The sequence below is a fragment of the Siphateles boraxobius genome, unplaced genomic scaffold, assembly GCF_051911475.1.
Source record: "Siphateles boraxobius isolate OS27281-9 unplaced genomic scaffold, OSU_SipBor_1 77, whole genome shotgun sequence".
NCBI lineage: Eukaryota > Metazoa > Chordata > Actinopteri > Cypriniformes > Leuciscidae > Siphateles > Siphateles boraxobius.
The window spans coordinates 7,645,123-7,664,213 of NW_027509205.1; the positions used below are offsets into that span (position 1 = coordinate 7,645,123).

At 37.9% G+C, this 19,091-nt stretch overlaps 1 protein-coding gene across 1 annotated transcript; it reads left to right on the plus strand.

Moving 5' to 3' along the window:
* The first annotated feature begins 6,784 nt into the window (after positions 1–6,784).
* Positions 6,785–11,628, plus strand: gpr157 (G protein-coupled receptor 157). Its single transcript, XM_077217919.1, has 4 exons — positions 6,785–7,888; positions 8,928–9,141; positions 10,228–10,422; positions 10,598–11,628. Exons 1-4 carry the CDS (start codon positions 7,512–7,514, stop codon positions 10,811–10,813), a joined length of 1,002 nt encoding a protein of 333 aa, XP_077074034.1. The 5' UTR covers positions 6,785–7,511; the 3' UTR covers positions 10,814–11,628.
* The last annotated feature ends 7,463 nt before the right edge of the window (positions 11,629–19,091 follow it).

Consider the following 19,091-nt stretch of genomic DNA (forward strand, 5'->3'; position numbering starts at 1 on the left):
ACTTTGTGACCCGTAAATGCATTAATTTGATCTGTCAGTTAATACAGCACCTGTGTTTCTTGGTTCTGAAGTGTGTCAGAGGCGTACAGGCACACGGCAGTGCCAGCTGGCAAGTGTGTGTGTGTGTGTATGTGCGTATGTTTTTCCCCTACTTCCTGAAAGCCTGTATTAGAGATTACATCAGGCCCAAAGCAGCCAGGAATTCCTGCCATCATGTGGCCTGAGCAAGCCGTCGGCCTCACGAGACAGACATAGGGACACAACACTGCAATTTAGCAACTGCAGCAGAAACCAGATCACGAGGCGTGTGTTTGTGTATGAGTGTGTGTGTGTGTGTGTGTGTGTGTGTGGGTATGCGAGGGTCTACATGCTTTTACAAGGCATTGCATGTGGTGTAATGAATTTATACATCTGTGCTGGTTTGGGTGGCATACATGTAGCGTTCCTCTTTTTCTAATGACTGTCAGACAGCTGTGTGCTCATTCATGTGTGCGTGTGTTTATCTTTTTCTGTCCAAAGAGCCGATCAGATTTCTCAAAGCAGCCTTCAGATGTGGTCTAATGACACTTTTGGCTGATAGAATTCAAAGCCTTTAATCTGGTAATATGTACCAGTGCTGGGGATGTCACTTAGCATGAGCCTTGTCATGTTATATCGCACAAAACACCAACATGTTTGATGCGATATACAAATCCAGTAACTAAGAAGGCAGCCAAGCAGGACTGGCAGGTTGTCAAAACAGAAATTATGATGTACAGTCTAATGGGCAGCATACTTTATAATGAGTATTTTTGTCTTGTGTTTTGGTACTTTATACTTTGTGTATTGTTTAAAGATCTTTCAAGAAAAGTCCTTAAAGGAACATTTACCTGAAAAACAAACCTGTATAAGCTATTTGCAATAGCCTTGTTATATCTGGAATTTTCTTGTTTTAAGCTTTAATCTAACTAAATGTAATGCTTAAAACAATATACTGTAAAAAAAACATAAGCATATGTGTGTGTTTATATAAATATAGACATAAACACACCGAAAATATTGAAATGTATTTTATATACTTGTATATATTGATATATCAGCATAACAAAATATGCATTAAGATGTTGTTGTTTTTTGTTTGTTTTTTATTCTAGGAAGTCTGTGAAACTTTCAACTTACTTTTTGTTCTTCCTTGCAAATCAGTCAAAGAAATTCCCTCAAATATATATAAATATATTAATTTGTAGTTTGCTAACAGTTTGGGTGAAATGTAGAAATAAAGGAAGTTGCTTGAAGTTTCTTCTAGTAAAGCCTCACCCTGTGCCTGCCCCCTCCCTCCCTCGTCCTGCGGTGATGTCAGCATTCATGTGAGGTACTGTAGCAGTCAGCGCAGGGCTGTTACTGAAATAGTCTCATAATTACAGGTGTGTTTGCTCAGACTCAGATAACGCTGCGAACGTAACGGAATATTGTATCAGCAGTTGCTGTAAAAAGGCTTTACTGGTGCCTCTCGCTCGGACTGAAGAGTAGGGAACAAAGATAATATCACATGCACTACTTAGCCCTCTCTTAACCTCAACCTGTTTTCATACGCAAATGCTCATTTCAAGGGTTAATGTGCATGCATGCGCTTGCCAACTCAGCTCTGTGGACTTTTATTACCTGCCATAACTTGTCACCAAACAGCACAAGAAAGCAATGGTACAAGAGGACAAGCACCCGCCTCAGCAGGGTCAAACGTTGCCCCTTATTGCATGAGTATGGGATTTCGAGCGTCTTATGACAGTGACTAAGCCTGGTGTGGCGCACATCTAATGCTACAAGCGCTTCTACTGCATTTCAAGACCCTGATCTGATTTGACTGTCGCCGGCGGCCACACGGCCATTTTTTTCATCACTTTCTTTCTCTCTTTCACTTTTTATTTCTCTTTAATTGTGCCTCCACTTTCTCTTCCTCACTCTTCCGCTCTCCCACGCACATGCTAACTCTCTCCCACTCTGTTTTAAGCCTTCTTGCTAAGTGAGCAGAGGCCCTTCTTCTCTGGCAGAGCCCTTAAGAGAGAGGCTGTCTGCCCAAAATAGCTGCACTGTGGGGAATACCAGCAGATAGGGGCTTCACAGTGCTTCTGTGGGTGAACAACAAATCAGGGACCGGAGTCACCGGACGGACCTCCTCAGTCATTTAACTCATAAACACATGACACCCTCATACGAGCGATCTTGCTCTTTCACATGCATCCGCTCTCACAGTTTCTTACAGGCAAATATAGGCTGAACCCTTTGAACCTAGATTCAGCGTTTATTTGAGAATAAGTGAGTCACGGCTCTATTTGCGGTGTAGAGGGTGAGCATAGTTCATATAAGTAATAAAGGAAGGTGTGCTCTCCCCTCCCTGAGGTGTGGCGCACTCTCAAACTCTTTTTTTTCTGAGGATTGAGTCTTTCTCTTTCAGATGTAAGCTTTACAGGCTTGTTTACATTGGAGGGAGTCTTAGCAAGCTAGCGTTACTTTCGTTGAGTGTTGGAAGGGTGTTACGTCAGTGTATCCTCAGGGCTTGTTTTCGTCTGTCTTGTGATTATTGAAGGTAAGTGTTGTGGGTTCTGTCATAGCTTTTTATTAAATGCTAACCTGGAACTCCCGCAGCTATGCTGAAATGACGTCATAGATATGAGAACTGTGATTTTTGGTACTTTCTACCCCCAGTAATTCAGTCATCATTGTCCCTTTGTACTTTGGGTTAATCTGTTAGTTGAAACTTGCACTGCAAAAATAAATCTATTTCTTAATCAGTACTTTTGTCTTTATTACCAGTAAAAATATTATTATACAATAAATATAAAAATGAATATTTTTGACATTTTCTTTATTATTTTAAACAGCAAGGATGCATTAAATTGATTAGAAATGACAGTAAAAACATTTTACATAAGAATTTTTTTGTAACAAAAATAATAATAGGAAATTGAGCAGCAAATCAATTGTTATACAGTTATTTTTATTGTTTATTTGAATAATTTTTACTTGAAAACAAAACAAAAATACTGACCGAGAATTTTTTTTAATGCTGTCATCCCTTGTGTTATGTCACAGTTCTGTTTTTGTATGCAGCAGTGGTGAGGTGTAATAAACTGGAAATATGAGATATTTTCTGTGTGTTTCAGGCGACCTCTCACCTACCGTCATCTCTTGGAAAGTGAAAGCAGAACAAAGGCTTATTCGGTAAGGGGAAATCTACCTCTGTCCCTGGCTGTCATAGAAGAACTCTGGACATTCCATGAGCAGAGTATTAAAGTGTTCAGAGCTCACCTGCAGAAGACGGGAGAGTCTTCTATACAAGGAGCCTTTACAGTCACCGACAGATGAGGGCGAGAGATGCTGAAGTGATGGAAGGAGAGGGAGCGAGTGAGGGATGATGGGCGCTGCTGTGAGTGGTTCTTTGGCAGTGTCTTAGCTGGTTGTTGTGTGGAGTGAGAACGAAGCAATCAGCAAGTATACTGCCGCAGAAACTCATCACCTTGGAAAGCCCATCCATCCGACCCCGCTCACGCTCTCCGCTGCCCACCCGCACATACAGCCTGGAGAGAGACAAGAAAAGAGAAACATCAGTCTCTACATATTACCAAGCTTCTCTTCCCATTCATTCTTCTTCTAATTGTGAGTGTGAGCTTTTGTTTCTGTCACTGCCGCTTGAATACGTACAGCGAGTGTTTCAAGTGAAAGACTGATTCATGTTTACAGTATCTTGGGTCATTTTTTACATGATTTTTTTTTGTATCTCTTCCATCTGATCAGAAGTGATTTAGTCAAGTGTTATTGTGAATATCAGCTGACCAGATTTCAGTATTGCAACGACATTGTTGTGACATGTTTATACTTAGCTTACAGTCTGATGGCATATTCAGATGACTTTGCTAATTGTCTAACATATACATTATCATCATAATGATGAACGAAAATACTAATCATTCTGGTTTGAAAAATATCTAGAATATTATTTTAAAAATAAGAATATATTAAATATGTACACATATTAATTTGTATAATATAGACTATGTAGAATGTATTTAATAACTATTTAAAATATATATATATATGTATTGATTGTATTCATATTGATTTCAATATATTTTTAATAGACTGTATTTTTATGATAAAAATATATTAATGCATTTTTAAAAAAAAATTTGTCATTATTTTCATGTGTTATTTCTCTATTTCTGGCTTCTGTTTACTATTAACTTTAAAGCAATTTGTGTGTATTAAGTCGAGTTTCAATTTCAGGGAATTTCATTAGTGTTTGGTTTCGGTTGTTGATCATCAGAAGGGCGGTTTGAGAAGGCGAATGAAATGAAATGTAATCACATCAGAGTGGCCATAAGTCTGAACTTGTCCGTAAAGCTGACAATCAATTTAGTAAGGTCTTTTACAAAGTATTAAAGCACTTTGTTTTAAATCATACCCTGAAAATGACATTACATTGTAGACTTCACAAATTTAATATCAAAACATATTAAATGTTACTTTAAAGGGTATGTTGTTGGACACCATATATATCAAAGTACAATGATAGCAAATTAACGTATGGATAACCTCAGGTATTTGTCCAATATGGCAGTTTAGTCACTTGCTCGATTGGATCTTAATGCCACAGACACTGCCAATCACATTTTTATGCATCGACACAGGCAATCTCCTAGCAAATGTATGATGTTGTTTCTGTTGTATGATGATTAATATAGCCAGACTGTATTTTGAAATTTATTTTACTTTATCTCTTTAGTCTGAATTGTATTCTGTCAGTAGTTTTATTTGGATATATTATTTGTGATGAAGGATCAAAACTGAACTTGCCTTGTTAACCTGATGTGATTCATGCACATATCAGAATACAAAATAAAGTTTTTACTCAAATATCCCCTCAAACATGTTTTTCATTGAATTACAATACAACAAAATATATTTTATAATGTGATATTATTCAACACATTTTGAATATAACAGTGCCTTTTGCAGAAAGCCTCATCTTTCTGCTCACTTTTGGACTGTATCTTCACACCTTATACTTGTCAGGTATGGGTGTGATGAAAGTTACAAGGACTCAAGTGAAGAGTTGATGGGCTTTTTAATGATAATAAAATAAAACAAAACAGACAACCAAAACTACCCCGAGGGGGAAGACAAGACTTGACTTGAAGTTGACCTTGACTTTGACTTGACAGCAGGGAAACATATGTACATACGACAACAAACCAGCACAGGACTGAAAACACAAAGAGAATAAATAGGGAGAGCAAACAAAGCAGGTAACGAGGGAGGACAGGTAGGGCAAATGAATCAATAATCAGGTAACAAGATGGGCAGGGTTAGACGATGACAGGAGAGCACATGGCACAAGGAAACACAAATGCCATGTGTTCACACCAAACATGACAAAAACACAAGCAAAATCACAAGCCATGTGCTCACACAAAACAAGACATGAACAGCAGCTAATGAGAACACTCATAAGGGTGTTCGTGAGCACCCTCTTGAAACCTAAAATGACAAATGGGGTTTATGCTAATGGAAGAGTCCTACAGCAGTCGTGGGAGGGGCCTGTGCAATGTGACGTCACAAAAGCTACAAACTGCAAACGGCTTGTCTTGAGACACTGCTTATAATTTATGGGGATTAAAAAAAGATGAATGGGTGTATTTTTAACATTATAGGGTGGTTGTGTACACACACTGCCAGCACACATTTATGTTCAAACACCACTTACAAGGGAATTTTGCATAATAGGTCCACTTTAATGGAGGATCAAGCAAAGCATTGCTTTTCATTTTCTTTTCAGCTCTTTTTTTCTCTGGCTAAAATAAAATTATGCTCCGGAAAGAATGCTGCCGTTTTCTGAGAGCTTAAACATCATTGCTCTATTTGTGACAGTGAGATGAAAGGGGATATATCTACCTAAATTTAATCCTGGCCAAAATAATAGACCAGTGGAAACAAAAATATCACTGGAAACTGAAATATAGGCTACTGTTTTTTGACAAAACACCTCACTCCAAACATTCCTGCAAGACAGCTCCAAAAACTAATGATAAATGAGGATAATGCAATGCAAGTTAATGCAATGCAAGAATAAGCTTGATAAAATTGCAAAAAATGTTTCACAAAGAAAAGAAAAGAAAAGAAAAGAAAAAGAAAAAGATCTTGAAGCTTGATTGAAGTACACATTACGCCATCTAATGGTGTATTATAGTGATTGCAGATGTATTGTCAATTACCGGTATTGCAGAAACATTTGCAATGCCCCATTGCTTGCACATTTCATAGCGTGTTGAGTAATTCTCTCACAGTTCCATTTGGAATGTTGGAATGCAGATGTTTAGAGCCATCACCATCACTAATAATAGCTTATTACCGGATGAATGACATTTGGTTGACAAGTACTAAAGATCTAAAAAAAAAAAAATCTTTGGAATCTTTGCCTATAGGCTATAAGTGATTTCTAGTGGTGTGATTTCTAATCTTTGACGTGAATGAATCAAATATTGTGAGAAAAAAACCCGATAGATCTGCCTTGTCGTCATTTGTGAGGGAAAAGGTTAAACCTTCTCTCTAGAGTTCCTTTTAATAAAGCACAATACTTTTAGGTCGATTTTTTTTTTTTTTTTTTAGACGAATGGTTCCTTTGACTCGAAAATCGACCGTCATTAGTCTCCTTCTACTGTAGTGACAGTGGCCCTGTCCCAAATGGCAGCATAAGCACTCGCGGTCTTCCTACGATTCCGCACTTTCGTGACGTAACGCCGCTTTGACTGTCGGGAAGAAGTCTGCAGCCTTGGCAAAAGTGTCATCGAGGGCGCATATCGACCACAAAGCGAGCGACCGCTGGCGAGCACCCTTCTGAAACCCAAAATGACAATCGGACACTCTACGGTCTCGTACGCGGCAGCCATTATAGCTAAAGTCCACAAGACCGAAAGTGCATATGAAGTGTGCCATTTGGGACAGGGCCGATGAAACCAACAACATAAATTGTCAACAAACGAATCAGTTAACCATTCTGTATGAATCTTTTTAGTGAATTGTTTCAAAGGATTCGAATCATTTGATGAATCAGTTCCCAGCACTAGTGATTTCACCTTCTGAAACTGTTCAGCGCAAAAACAAAGTTCGTCAGCTTAGATTTTAAAGGCTGGGGTACGTAGGCTATATGGTTTGTTTGATAAAGACAGTCGGGTTTAATAAGTAGATAGCGACACATTGCATCATGTTTTGATTTGCTGTTAATGTCAATACATTGTTTTACTACCTCATCTGTTGTGACGAAGCTGTTTGACTGGCTTGTAGCTTTCTTACATCGCTGGATCTTAAAGCCCGTCTTGTTTTCGGGGTAGCCTAATGCTTCTTCAAGGGGGCAGTGGACTGGAAATTTATTTATTTACAAGAGGATTCGAAACTTCAAATGAGGCCAAATTCAAACAAACATAAACACTCAAAACGGTGCCGGTAGATTTTAAAGTATTAACGTTACACGGAAAACCATGGCCGAGACGAACCGGACAGCCGTGTATGTTTACGAACAGGTTGTTATCTTGGCATCATGTATACTTTCGTTTTTTGGGTCACTTTTAATTATATGCACATATCTACGTTGGCTCGATTTAAGAACTACACCGAGAAAACTGCTCGTGTATTTGTCTGTGTCTGACCTTCTGTCTGCACTCTCGTACTTTTACGGAGTTTTGCGGATTTTTGACTCTGATTCTGCCGACTGTATTGCGCAAGGAGCAATTTCCACATTCGCGAACACCAGCTCATTCTTCTGGACCGTGGCTATAGCCATCTACTTGTACGTTTTTATTGTGAAGTCCAGCCAGAGACAAGCCGACAACTTGGTGCTGTATTTTCATCTTATCAGGTAAACTCTTCGAAACATTTCTTCACTGCCAGGAAGGTCTTAAAGGGATAGCTGGTAGTTCACCCAAAAATAAAACTTTTTTCATAATTTACTCACCCTTATATTGTCCCAAACCTTTATGAGTTTCTTTATTCTGTTGAAATAAAAAAGATATTTCGAAGAATGTTGGTAAACAGCCAGTTGTCGCCGGTAGCCATTGACTTCCATAGTAGGAAAAAATACTATGGAAGTCAATGGCTACTGTCAACTGTTTGATTACCAACATTCTTCAAAATATCTTGTTTTGTGTTAAACGCATACAGGTTTGGAACAATATAAGGGTGAGTAAATTATGACAGAAGTTTTATTTTTGGGTGAACTATCCCTTTAAAGCAAAGTTAACCCAAATAAAATAAATTCACTCACCACCATTATGATGTTACAAACCTGTATGACTTTTTTTTTTTTTTTTAGTGGAAAACAAAAGCAAATGTTTGAAGAATGACTCAGTCACCATTCACTTTAATAGTATGGGAAAATGTGAAATCCCTTTAAAACTTTCCAGGGTTGCTTATAGCATCAATTAAATGAATGTATTTGCCTTCAATCTTACTTCTTCGTATTTATGAATTTATTTATTCATATTTAAATTAATAAACATGCAATAATTATTAATTTCAATATACTTTATTTACCTTTTCAGTTTCAGATTTTAGTTTACGTATAGTTGAGGTTTTAATGTAATACTAGGCTTTTGAATATACATTGTTCTGATATGACATGTAATATTTGTACTTTTAAAAATTAAGTTTAAAGTTATATATGTACATTGTATAGCCTAAAATATAAATGTTGAAGAAATAAAGATTATTTATAATCAGTTTATAATATTTTGCCTTTAGAATCCTATTCCTTTAGCTTCATGAATAAAAAGGATTTTAGACAGTCAGTGTTCTTTATAAAGACTATAATAAAGATTTTGTGTGAGAAGGCTGGCTCTCATGAACTCACTTGTGTATCCTGTTTCCAGTCTGATCTTGTGATTTGTGGTTTTTGTCAGCTGGGGCATTCCTTTCGCCATCACTGTGGCAGCCCTGTCCCTGCACAAGATCGGCTATGATGCCTCTGAAGTGTCCGTAGGCTGGTGCTGGGTGAACATCCAGGCTGAAGACCATGTGCTGTGGATGCTGCTCACGGGAAAGATCTGGGAGTTCATTGCCTATGTCACACTGCCAGTCCTGTACATTCTTATTAAGATTCACATTAACAGAGCAGTAAGTCCACCACTGCTCATCACAGACAGTTTAACATTACAGCTTAGCTGAGTTTTGTATGACATTTTCATAAACTCTTAATGGGTGCAATAGGTGAGTTAATGTATCTGGGAAATATAATAATATCATAAAATAGTGATTTCTAGGCCTGGAAATGTCATGGAAATTAATAAAAATCTTAAAAGGTCATAAAAGTATCTTTAGTTATCCTGAGCTATAAAATACTTCAAGGACTATAAACTATGCGTGACTTTCAATCTTTTTTAAAAAAAAAATCAGTTGGATAAGTTATGGAAAATCACTTGTAAAAAGGAGTGGGAACCCAGTAAAGTTCTTCATTCTGCAAACCACGTGTTTTAGTGATGGGGGTGTATGTTTATGCTGTTTCATTGCAAAGGAAATATGAAAGATTTAGTATCACTTCGGTTTTTAGGTTTGCCAGCCACTTTCAATACACTTTTAAATTGACTGGTCAACTAAAAATAAAAATTCTGTCATAATTTAAATTACTGTTTAAAGGTTGGTTTTGTTAAAATTTTGAATGTTTTTAAAATAAGTATTTATTTGATGAAAAATACAGTAAAACATTAATATTGTGACAAATATTATTACAATTTACAGTAGCTGTTTTCTAATTTAATATGTTTTAAAATGTAATTTATTCCTGTGATGGTAAAGCTTAATTTTTAAGCATCATTACTCCAGTCTTCAGTGTCACATGATCCATTAGAAATCATTCTAAAATGCTGATTTGCTACTGAAGAAACATTTCTTATTATTTTCAATGTTGAAATCAGTTGTGCTACTAAATATGTTTGTAGAAAACATGAAATTTTCTTCAGGATTCTATGATGAATAGAATCTTCAATAGAACAGCATTTATTTTAAATAGGAATCTTTTGTCACTTTTGAACAGTTTAAAGTATCCTTGCTGAATAAAAGTATTTATTTCTTTAAAATAAATTACTTAATGTTAATGTACGCAACCAAATGTGTAAGTCAGAATTTTTATTTTAAGTGAGCTGTTATTTTAATATTAAATATCTCTCTTTGTGCTCTTTTTATTCTCTCTCTGATGTTTTTAAGCATGCAGCCCTGTCTGAGTACCGTCCCATCCTGACCAGCAGCCCTGTCTCTCACTCACTGTCTTCCATGGCAGACAGGAAGCTCACCCTCATCCCCATCATCTTCATCATACTCCGCGTGTGGAGCACCATCCGCTTCCTGCTCCTGCTGACTGACTCCCCTGCTGGGCACAACCCAGTACTGGTGACCTTGCATGTAAGTCACCTTCTTCCACTTAGTTAGCCTTAAATGAACTTAATTTTCTTCTACCTGAAGTCCAATTCTCCTTAGCATCATGCTGTTTATTTGTGTACTTCATCAAAGTCATTTATCTATACTTGCCCTTATTGCATTTGGCAACCCAATGATTCTGATTACATTTTTTTAATAGGGAATTGGAAACACCTTTCAAGGAGCTGCAAACTGCATCATGTTTGTGCTGTTCACTCCCTCGATTCGTTCACGACTGGTGGCTCTGCTGTGCTGCAAAGGTTGGGACAGATACTGGAGCTCAGAATCAGTGTCCCAGAACAGGGCAAATTCATATACGCCTTCACACAGGGAGGAAAACACCAGCCCCCAAACCTTGGCGAACAGTTTGGAGTAAGAGCTGCTCCTGTACATTTAACTCTGTTTAAACGCACAAGGCTGGATGATACCAAGAGTGAAAGCTCTGACTTTATGTCTCTCTGCTGTGGTTGTTCGACTTACATCAGAGCCTTATGCTCAGTTTTCTTGTTTGACCAAGCGCCTTCACGGATTACAGGGGACTGTGGTCACATGCACAAAACCCACAGAGCATGGAACACAAATGCACTTTCTGTTACCGGTTTAGCTCAGCACTTTAGGCGAAAGGCTTTCTGTCTTCCAAATCTGTTTTCATTCTGCTGCCGCAGATATCTCATGTTCATTTAAATAGAAATGAGATCTGTAGCTCAGGGGAAGCGAGGATACAGCAGTTTATTATCTACTGACCAAAATGGCAAATGTACTGTGAAGTGTTTTTACAAGGGATTTTTTTTCCTATTTCTCCCAACATAGCACATGTGTTCTTATTGCAAAGTTGATACTGTACATTACATCTATTATGTATTTTTAAAGCATGATTTATATGGATAATATACTGTACTTATATGTATAAACGTATAGTATTTCTCTTTTTTTTCCTGTATGTATGTATTTTGTCAATCTCATCTAATTTTATTCACTTTTTGTTTATATATAGACACATGCACCTAGCTGGGCAAAATTTGCATCCAGGACACCGGCCAAAAAATGCACATTTATTGTTAATTCACATAATGCCTTTGAAACACTCGTAAATAAGTGCCTTTTAATCTTTGTATATGTAGTTATCAACTTGAATATGTAGTTATATTTTATCAGCATATCAACTGAATTCAATAAAGTGATTACCTTTCAGTGTTACTGTAGTATTTTTTATATACTATTTTAGTTGTCCTTATATTATAGAATTGGCTTTTGTTTTTATATTTTAGTTTTAATTTTTGTTAAATTTTAAGTTATTTTGTTATGTTTTTATTAGTTTTTGTTTTTAATTATTAAGTTAATAGATTTAGTGCTTTGATTTAAGTTAGTTGCCAATGCAACACTTCTAATTTTCAATCTAATGTTTTTTTTCTGTGAGCTTTAATTCATATTACAAAAAGGTTTGTAGTAGTTGTAGTTAATTATGATAACCCTGGACAGATTATTGTGTGAGATATATAATTATTTAATAAACATTACGCAGCTCTCTGGAATACTGACTTCTGCTTTGTCAATCATGGCATTCAGCAGTTGGCATTCTATACCCTTATACTGTATGGTGCACTATTTGAAGGGACAGCCATTTGTAGTGGTGTTCGAAACCATACTGGGCAGCCCTGGTCATTATCAAGTGCGAGCTCAAGTCATGAGCCGAAACCCGTGGGACATGACACCACCGGAAAAATCCCAGAGACAATATCCGCACCTGAAAAGCAGTGACGTCTAATTTGAGGAACAAAGGTGGACGGCGAGGACCAGCTGGCTGCCGCACAGATGTCGGCATGACCAAGACCAAGCCCAAGAGGATGCCATTCCCCTGGTGAAGTGGGGCTTCACCCCAATAGGACACTGCAAGCCCAAGAACTTACAAGCCAGAGCTATTCCATCCACTGTCCAATGAGATAGTCTCTGATTCATAACTGGCAGCCCCTGTGAGCGGCCTCCGAAGCATACTGCTCTGACTGTCGGAACTGGCCATAGCGCTCAATGTACACCCTAAGGACACGGACCGGAAAAAGTGGGTGTGGTGTCTGCTCATCCTCAGTGGAGGGGAGAGCAGAAAGCGTTATGGCTTGTGTTCTAAAGGGTGTGGAAAGGCACGTCGCTTTTAACTCCCAGGATGGAACCTTGTTGAGGCGAGACCCGTTCAGCCTCCTGGCTATCTGAAAAACTTGACTATCAAGTCGTTATTTTTTTCCCCAACCGACTGGCCAGCTATTGGAGCATGGTACGCTGCAATAAATGCCACATATACCTTGAGCGAGGACGGGGTGCGTCTGCCGACCAGCAGCTCATGTAGAGATGAGAGTATTGAAGCGATCTCACATGATAGAGGGTCTACATCCTAGGCTGAGTCTCCATTCCCCTGGAGATGGTCTATTCCAGGACAGCTTATCTGCTCCCGTGTTCATGGAGCCTGGCACGTGTACCGCTCTCAATAAGCAAAGATTGTACTGACCCACAGAAGGAGGCGGCATACCAGCTTTTTTAACGGACGAGTCCTGAGACCCCCTTGGTGATTTATATGGGCTATCACTGTCATGCTGTCTGATCAGACCAGGACATGGTGCCCTGAGTTATGACTGGAACTCCTTGAAGGCCAGAAGCACTGCCATCATCTTTAGGCAGTTGATGTACCAGTTCATCATTGGCTCATCTAGAAGCCGAAGCCAGGTCTGTCGTTGCATAGGGCGCCCCAACCAGTCTTTGAGGCATCTATCACGACTACTTTTCTTCGGGAAACAGAGCCCAGTTCTACCCCCCTAACTGATACAGATGGGCCATCCCCAATTCTGAATGACTAGCCTCTGAATTTTTCAGATTGCGCTCCTGTGAAATCCAGGCCCGCATTCGGGCAGAGTCAAAGACTGCCCCTGGAAATTAGATGTGTTGGTTGAGGGACAGTGAGCTTTTGCTTAGATTGATCCTGAACCCTAGACTTTCCAAGTGGCTGAGGAGCAAAGATCTGTATAGTTTCTCCTTAGATCTGCATAGTTCCTCCTTTGATTGGGCTAAGAGCTGCCAATCTTCTAGGTATCTCAGGATGAGTTCTCCCATCTGTCTCAGTAGGGAGGGGTCTGTAAAAGTAAAAGTAATTTCTTAAAAGTGTGCGGAGCTAGGGACTGTCACGGTTCATGAATTCACTACTCCTCGTCTCGTGTGTATGTTATTGTGTGTGTGTGGGCGTGGCCTCCTCGTCGCCACTGATCAGCAGCACCAGCTGAATCGGTTGGGCGGTGATCACATGTTCGCTTTGGGGGTGGTCCGGCCTCGGCCTCCTTTTTGTGCCTGAAACATCAGGGCTGCTCGGGATCTAACTTAGGGTGAGGTCCCTGGCGCTTGGGAAACGACTAGCGCTTAGCTGGGCGGAGGTTTATTTATAACATGTCAATTCATTAGGGGCTCAGACTCACTCTCTAGTTTAAATCTAGATTAAAGGCATCTCATGTGAAAGACATTCACATAATGCATCTCATAACATTATACTCCAGTTATATCAGATCAAATGCACATGATTATCTGCGCTTGATGTAATGAACAGCAGCAACGCCAATTATTTTCCATTTGCTTTTCTGTTTTATCTTGGGATGCCAATCCTGAGGTAACTAGAGAGGTATACATGTATGTGATGGACCACGGGGTGTAGTACTTTATTTTGTCCATTAGGTGTCTCTAGGTAACACTATTTGAGTACTCAGGTTAATTGCTGTGAAACAGGTGTGGAGAATTGACAGTGATTAACCATGCTGCACATAAGAAGCTGGAGGATAGCTCAAGGAGCTAGGAGCTTGGTTTTGCTGTTTGGTTGTCATGCTGACTTTCTCACCCTCTCCAGTCCAAGGCTTGATGTTGCTGTTTTTGTATCTTTATATTTAGTTTTTTACTTTAATGTAGTTATTGTATAATTTTCTGGTTAAATACATATTTGTGCAAATTTGATTACGTTGTATGGCCTCTCCATTTATGTTGCTACTACTTTAGCCAAGGGGTCGTAACATATATCAGCTCCAGTTTGGATCCAGCCTCTTATAAAGACGTCAGATGCCCATGAAAAGGGAGCGCCAACTCCTGCGAGGAGTCAACATGCACCAATGTTACATTTTTCTATATATCCTAATCATTTTGTTAACAAGTATTTATTACTTCAACAAGCTCATTGTTTCTGCCTTAAATTAAAACATTGTTTAAATTAATACATTATTAGCCAAATGTGCAATTTTGTACATACATTTCTGAAATGCATAACTTGGACACAGTCACCTCTGATAACAGATCACTTTAAATTGTAATGTAGAAATGCATTTTCTGTAAAGCTGCTTTGAAACAATATGTATTATGAAAAGCGCTATACACATAAATGTGAATTTAATTTAATTCACTTCTCCCGAAATACATGAAAGTAAGTAGCCGGTGAAGTGGGAGAGGAATAGAGTAAATTTTATAGTTACCTAATACCTATACAATGTGTATCTGATATGAATAAAACCCGTCATTTATATCTGTATGATGAACTGAATGTTCTTATCACACCGGTGTGATCGTACACTCCAGGGACCAGCCTGGAACGATCACACCTGATCACACCGGTGTGATTGTACGTGTCAAAGGGTTGATGTTTGAAACCATATTGGGCATCCCTGGACATTATTGAGTGCACTCATGCGATCCCACAATGCACCTAAAAATGTACTATTGTTTCCGAATTACCATTTACTGCATTTTGTTATTCTTCCATTTATTTACATATAGCAGCTAATGAATCAGAAGTTCACATACATTCACAGAAAATAGCTTACTTTATAGGGTTGAAAAAAAAGGTGGATATGCAACTAGCGCCATCTTGGTTATCATTTATAGTAAAAATTACTTCTGTTATATTATTGTGTACTGTATACTAATATTACTGTATTTTTGTTTATTTAATTTTTTGCTATTACAATTGTTTATACATATGGACTATTTTATTTCTTAGCAGACCCTTTAAAGTCACAATGAAATGGAAGTCTTTTCTTCCATATTGTGACATATTCGAGTGTAATGTATTTTTGATTAAACATTATGAGGTAAAAAAATAAGAAGAAAGAATCATTCACAAAAATATCAATAACATATACTTGGAAAATAGATAGGGCGAATTTTTATTTCATGCCAACTTTAAGATAGTAGTCTATGCTGCAGGAACTGAAATAAATATTTCATGACCAAGTTTTTTTTTTTTTTTAAGTATAGCACTTATGTTGGCAGCTCCACGTCTGCTAAAAAATCAGAGGTGCCAATCATTGTAAGCTCTTTCTTGACCATAATGTATGGAGAGAATCTATGTGGTAAGTATTTGTCATTTTAAATGATTGGGCAAGCATGTTCCACAATCCTCAACATTCAGCTTGAGTCAATGCGGATCTCTCTTGACGTTAGCTAAAATACATTTTGCGTGCCTGAGCTGTATCTGAGCTTCTTGAAATATTTGATAATGCTGTATAAGAGACTCGGTCCATGCCAGTTTCACAGTTAGGATATACCAGTGACTTCTCCATTATCTCAGCATTATAACAGATCTGCTTTCATTAGCAAGAAGAGGAACTATTCGGAGGATTGCTGGGAAAAGGCCACAGGCTGAACACAACAATGGCAGATCTTTTGTTGTTTGGTCATGAGGGAAGTGGATGTTGGATATATAGTGTGGTATCGCTAATGCTAAAGCAGAGTCAGTTGACAAGCCAGTCTTGAGTAGCTCATAATGACAGTTTGTTGACAGAGTGGAAACATTTTTTAACATGTATAATACATTTTGGCATGTACACCTATGCAATTTAATGTTTTACTTGCAAGCTAGAACAAAAAAAAGGTCACTTGATTTTGTTCAGTCATTTAAGGGGCTTAATTGTCACTTAAGCACATTATCTATAAAAGTATAATTTACACACACATACACAAACACACACACACAGTGTGATCTGGGATTGTCTGGTTTATGGCTGATTTTGGTATATTACTTACCTTTACTTGAACCACTGTTCACTTTAGTGTCCATCGCTTGGGAATGCTATGTTGGCATCTGCAATGACTGCGTATCACTGCAGAGGACAGCCTAAATGAGAGCTTTTTTAAACCCGCACAGACCTGACTGTAAGAACACACACCTCACCATAATCCCCAAAGGGGTGTTCAGCCCTCGACCTGCTGAAATAAACAGCTGAGGATCTCTGTTTAAGTTGATGAGGTCCAATCAATTTGATTAATGAGTTGCTTAAGGAGGAATAGGAATGCGAGAATCTGCAGTGCTGCACTGCAGGAGGGAGCATATACTGGTCAGACAGAGACCCCTGCTGTCCGTGTGACACTGTTCATTGTTTGGGGACACTGCGTCTGTGGTTCTGTAGGCCTGAAATAGATTTGAAAGAATAGACCTGATCGATTGTAGGCTACTCACTTGGGAAGTAAAATTATTGTTTCATTTCATTATTTGTTTGATGTTTATCAAATGAAGTCTTAGAAGTTGCAGCCAGGAGGTGAAGAAGACTGCAACTGAAAGCTGCAACTGTTTAACAAAAACTTGAATTGTTCAACTGTGGCCTGCGTTTTACAATGAAATCACATTTTAACTGCATAATTGGCGTCAGTAGTAAATTATTAATTTGAATTTTTGCCTCTATCTCTTTGCCGACGCTACTTCGAAAAATTTGGTAAAGAATTTATTTTAAAATCATCGCTATGCTTGTTTAATAGGAACACGCGATGGCAAACTGGACAAATGTTTCGCTCATTTGAGTCAGTTTTGTTTTTCCAGAGAATGGGTCAAATGTAGGCTAAGCACAACGATCCAAATCGGTTCGAGAATCGCAAGGACTGAATCGTTTGTAGGCTTACGTACTTTATAACAAGGCATAGAACAAAAAGAGCGCTGGATAAAGGGGAATATTTAGGTAAAATCCACTAAAAATCCTACTTGTAATGAAGAAATTCTTTCAGATCAACAGCTTGTGAAAAACTCTATACAGGTAAAGACACGAAAGTGCTTACTTGCATGGTAAACCCCCACCCCCTCCATGTATAACAATTATAGAAGCATATAGTGCAAACACTGTACACATGTATATGGTTATCAAAGTTCGTAAAAAGATGTTATTGGGAAATAATTGGTATGCTTTTTCAAAACACTTGCTTTTGTAGGTGTAGCCAATAACCCAACACCTGACAGGCTAGTCAGTTGTATTCCTGTAGGGGTAATAACTTGCGTCACAAAATAATAAATCACCCCCATATCACCCATTTTTATAATAGATAATGTTTGAGCAAAGATGGTTGTTGAGAAACAAGGGAACAGCATATTTAAATTATATATATTTTTAAATCTAATAATTAAAGGGTGCTTGTAGTTGAACTATTTAGCTTGGAAAGCTGCATTTATAAAGTAGCTTCCCCAACACTGGTGCCAAAGTAAGTTTATCACTGATTGTGCTGGAGATGATAATAAAACAAAACAAAATAATAAAACTGAAATGTCATGTTTTAGATGTTTGCTTTGATTTAAATTGTGTATTCATGTGAATTAATGATATAAACAGCCTAAATATGCTGTGCATATGCTTAGCATCTGTTGACATTTAGTGGAAATCAACAGTCTGGGGCTCAGAGGTCACCAATTACTGGAGAAGTGGGCTGTGGTCCATATTCAGATTCCTGATTGGTTCTAATACCTAGAAGGGAATTGTTAGTGTTGCATTTTCAATTTTACACTGTGTAATTGGGCAAAACTGTCTTGATAGTCTTTTATTTAACTTTGTCACTCTATTTAATCTATTTCACCTTCTGCATTTAGGATTTATAATGTTATACTATTGCTACCAACCTAGAAATGTTCAATAAATATTCCTGAATTACATTGTCTATTTAATTGCATAGCCATAGAAGATATTGTCTCCTGAAATAATTGTGCAAGTTATGATTGTCCGGAAACGTTGCTGGGAAGGACATTTAGAGATTGGACTTCTTCAGACTTTAATCGGTTTAAGACCCTTTTATACTGATAAAAAATGCTGAGCAAAAATACCACATTCATTTGGCACATAGAATTCAGCATTTTTTCCCCCAACTTATTTGATCAACTCAGCCGTATTGGGACTGAGAGAATTATATATGAATATTCCTTTTCGAAGTGTTACGGAAATCCCTTTATTCCTGACTATAATGTTTTTTCTTTGGCACCTGACATTGAGTAATTATTCAATTACTAACTCCATAATTTGTTCTGATAAGTGAAGGGATTCATTTTTAAGCACAGCTGAGATTTACCATTATTTTCTTAACTCAGGTGTAAACCAGAGATCGTAATTATATATAGGGTCTTAATTAAAATATGCTAATTTGCAGGTTGTGCATGAAGTCCTGAATCGAGTATGGAGGTCTTTTATTTAGAGGACAACCAGCAGTGAGACCTGAAAACACCTCATTCAAAAACTACTTGTCATGTACACTTGCATAAACAGTTTTCACCTATAAGGGGTGCAATTGTTCTCCAAAGATATGATATGGTTTTCTTTTTTAGTCTTCTAAATTCTAAAGAAAGCAGACTAACTACCCTCAAATAGGCCTACCCTATTATATATATTTAATAA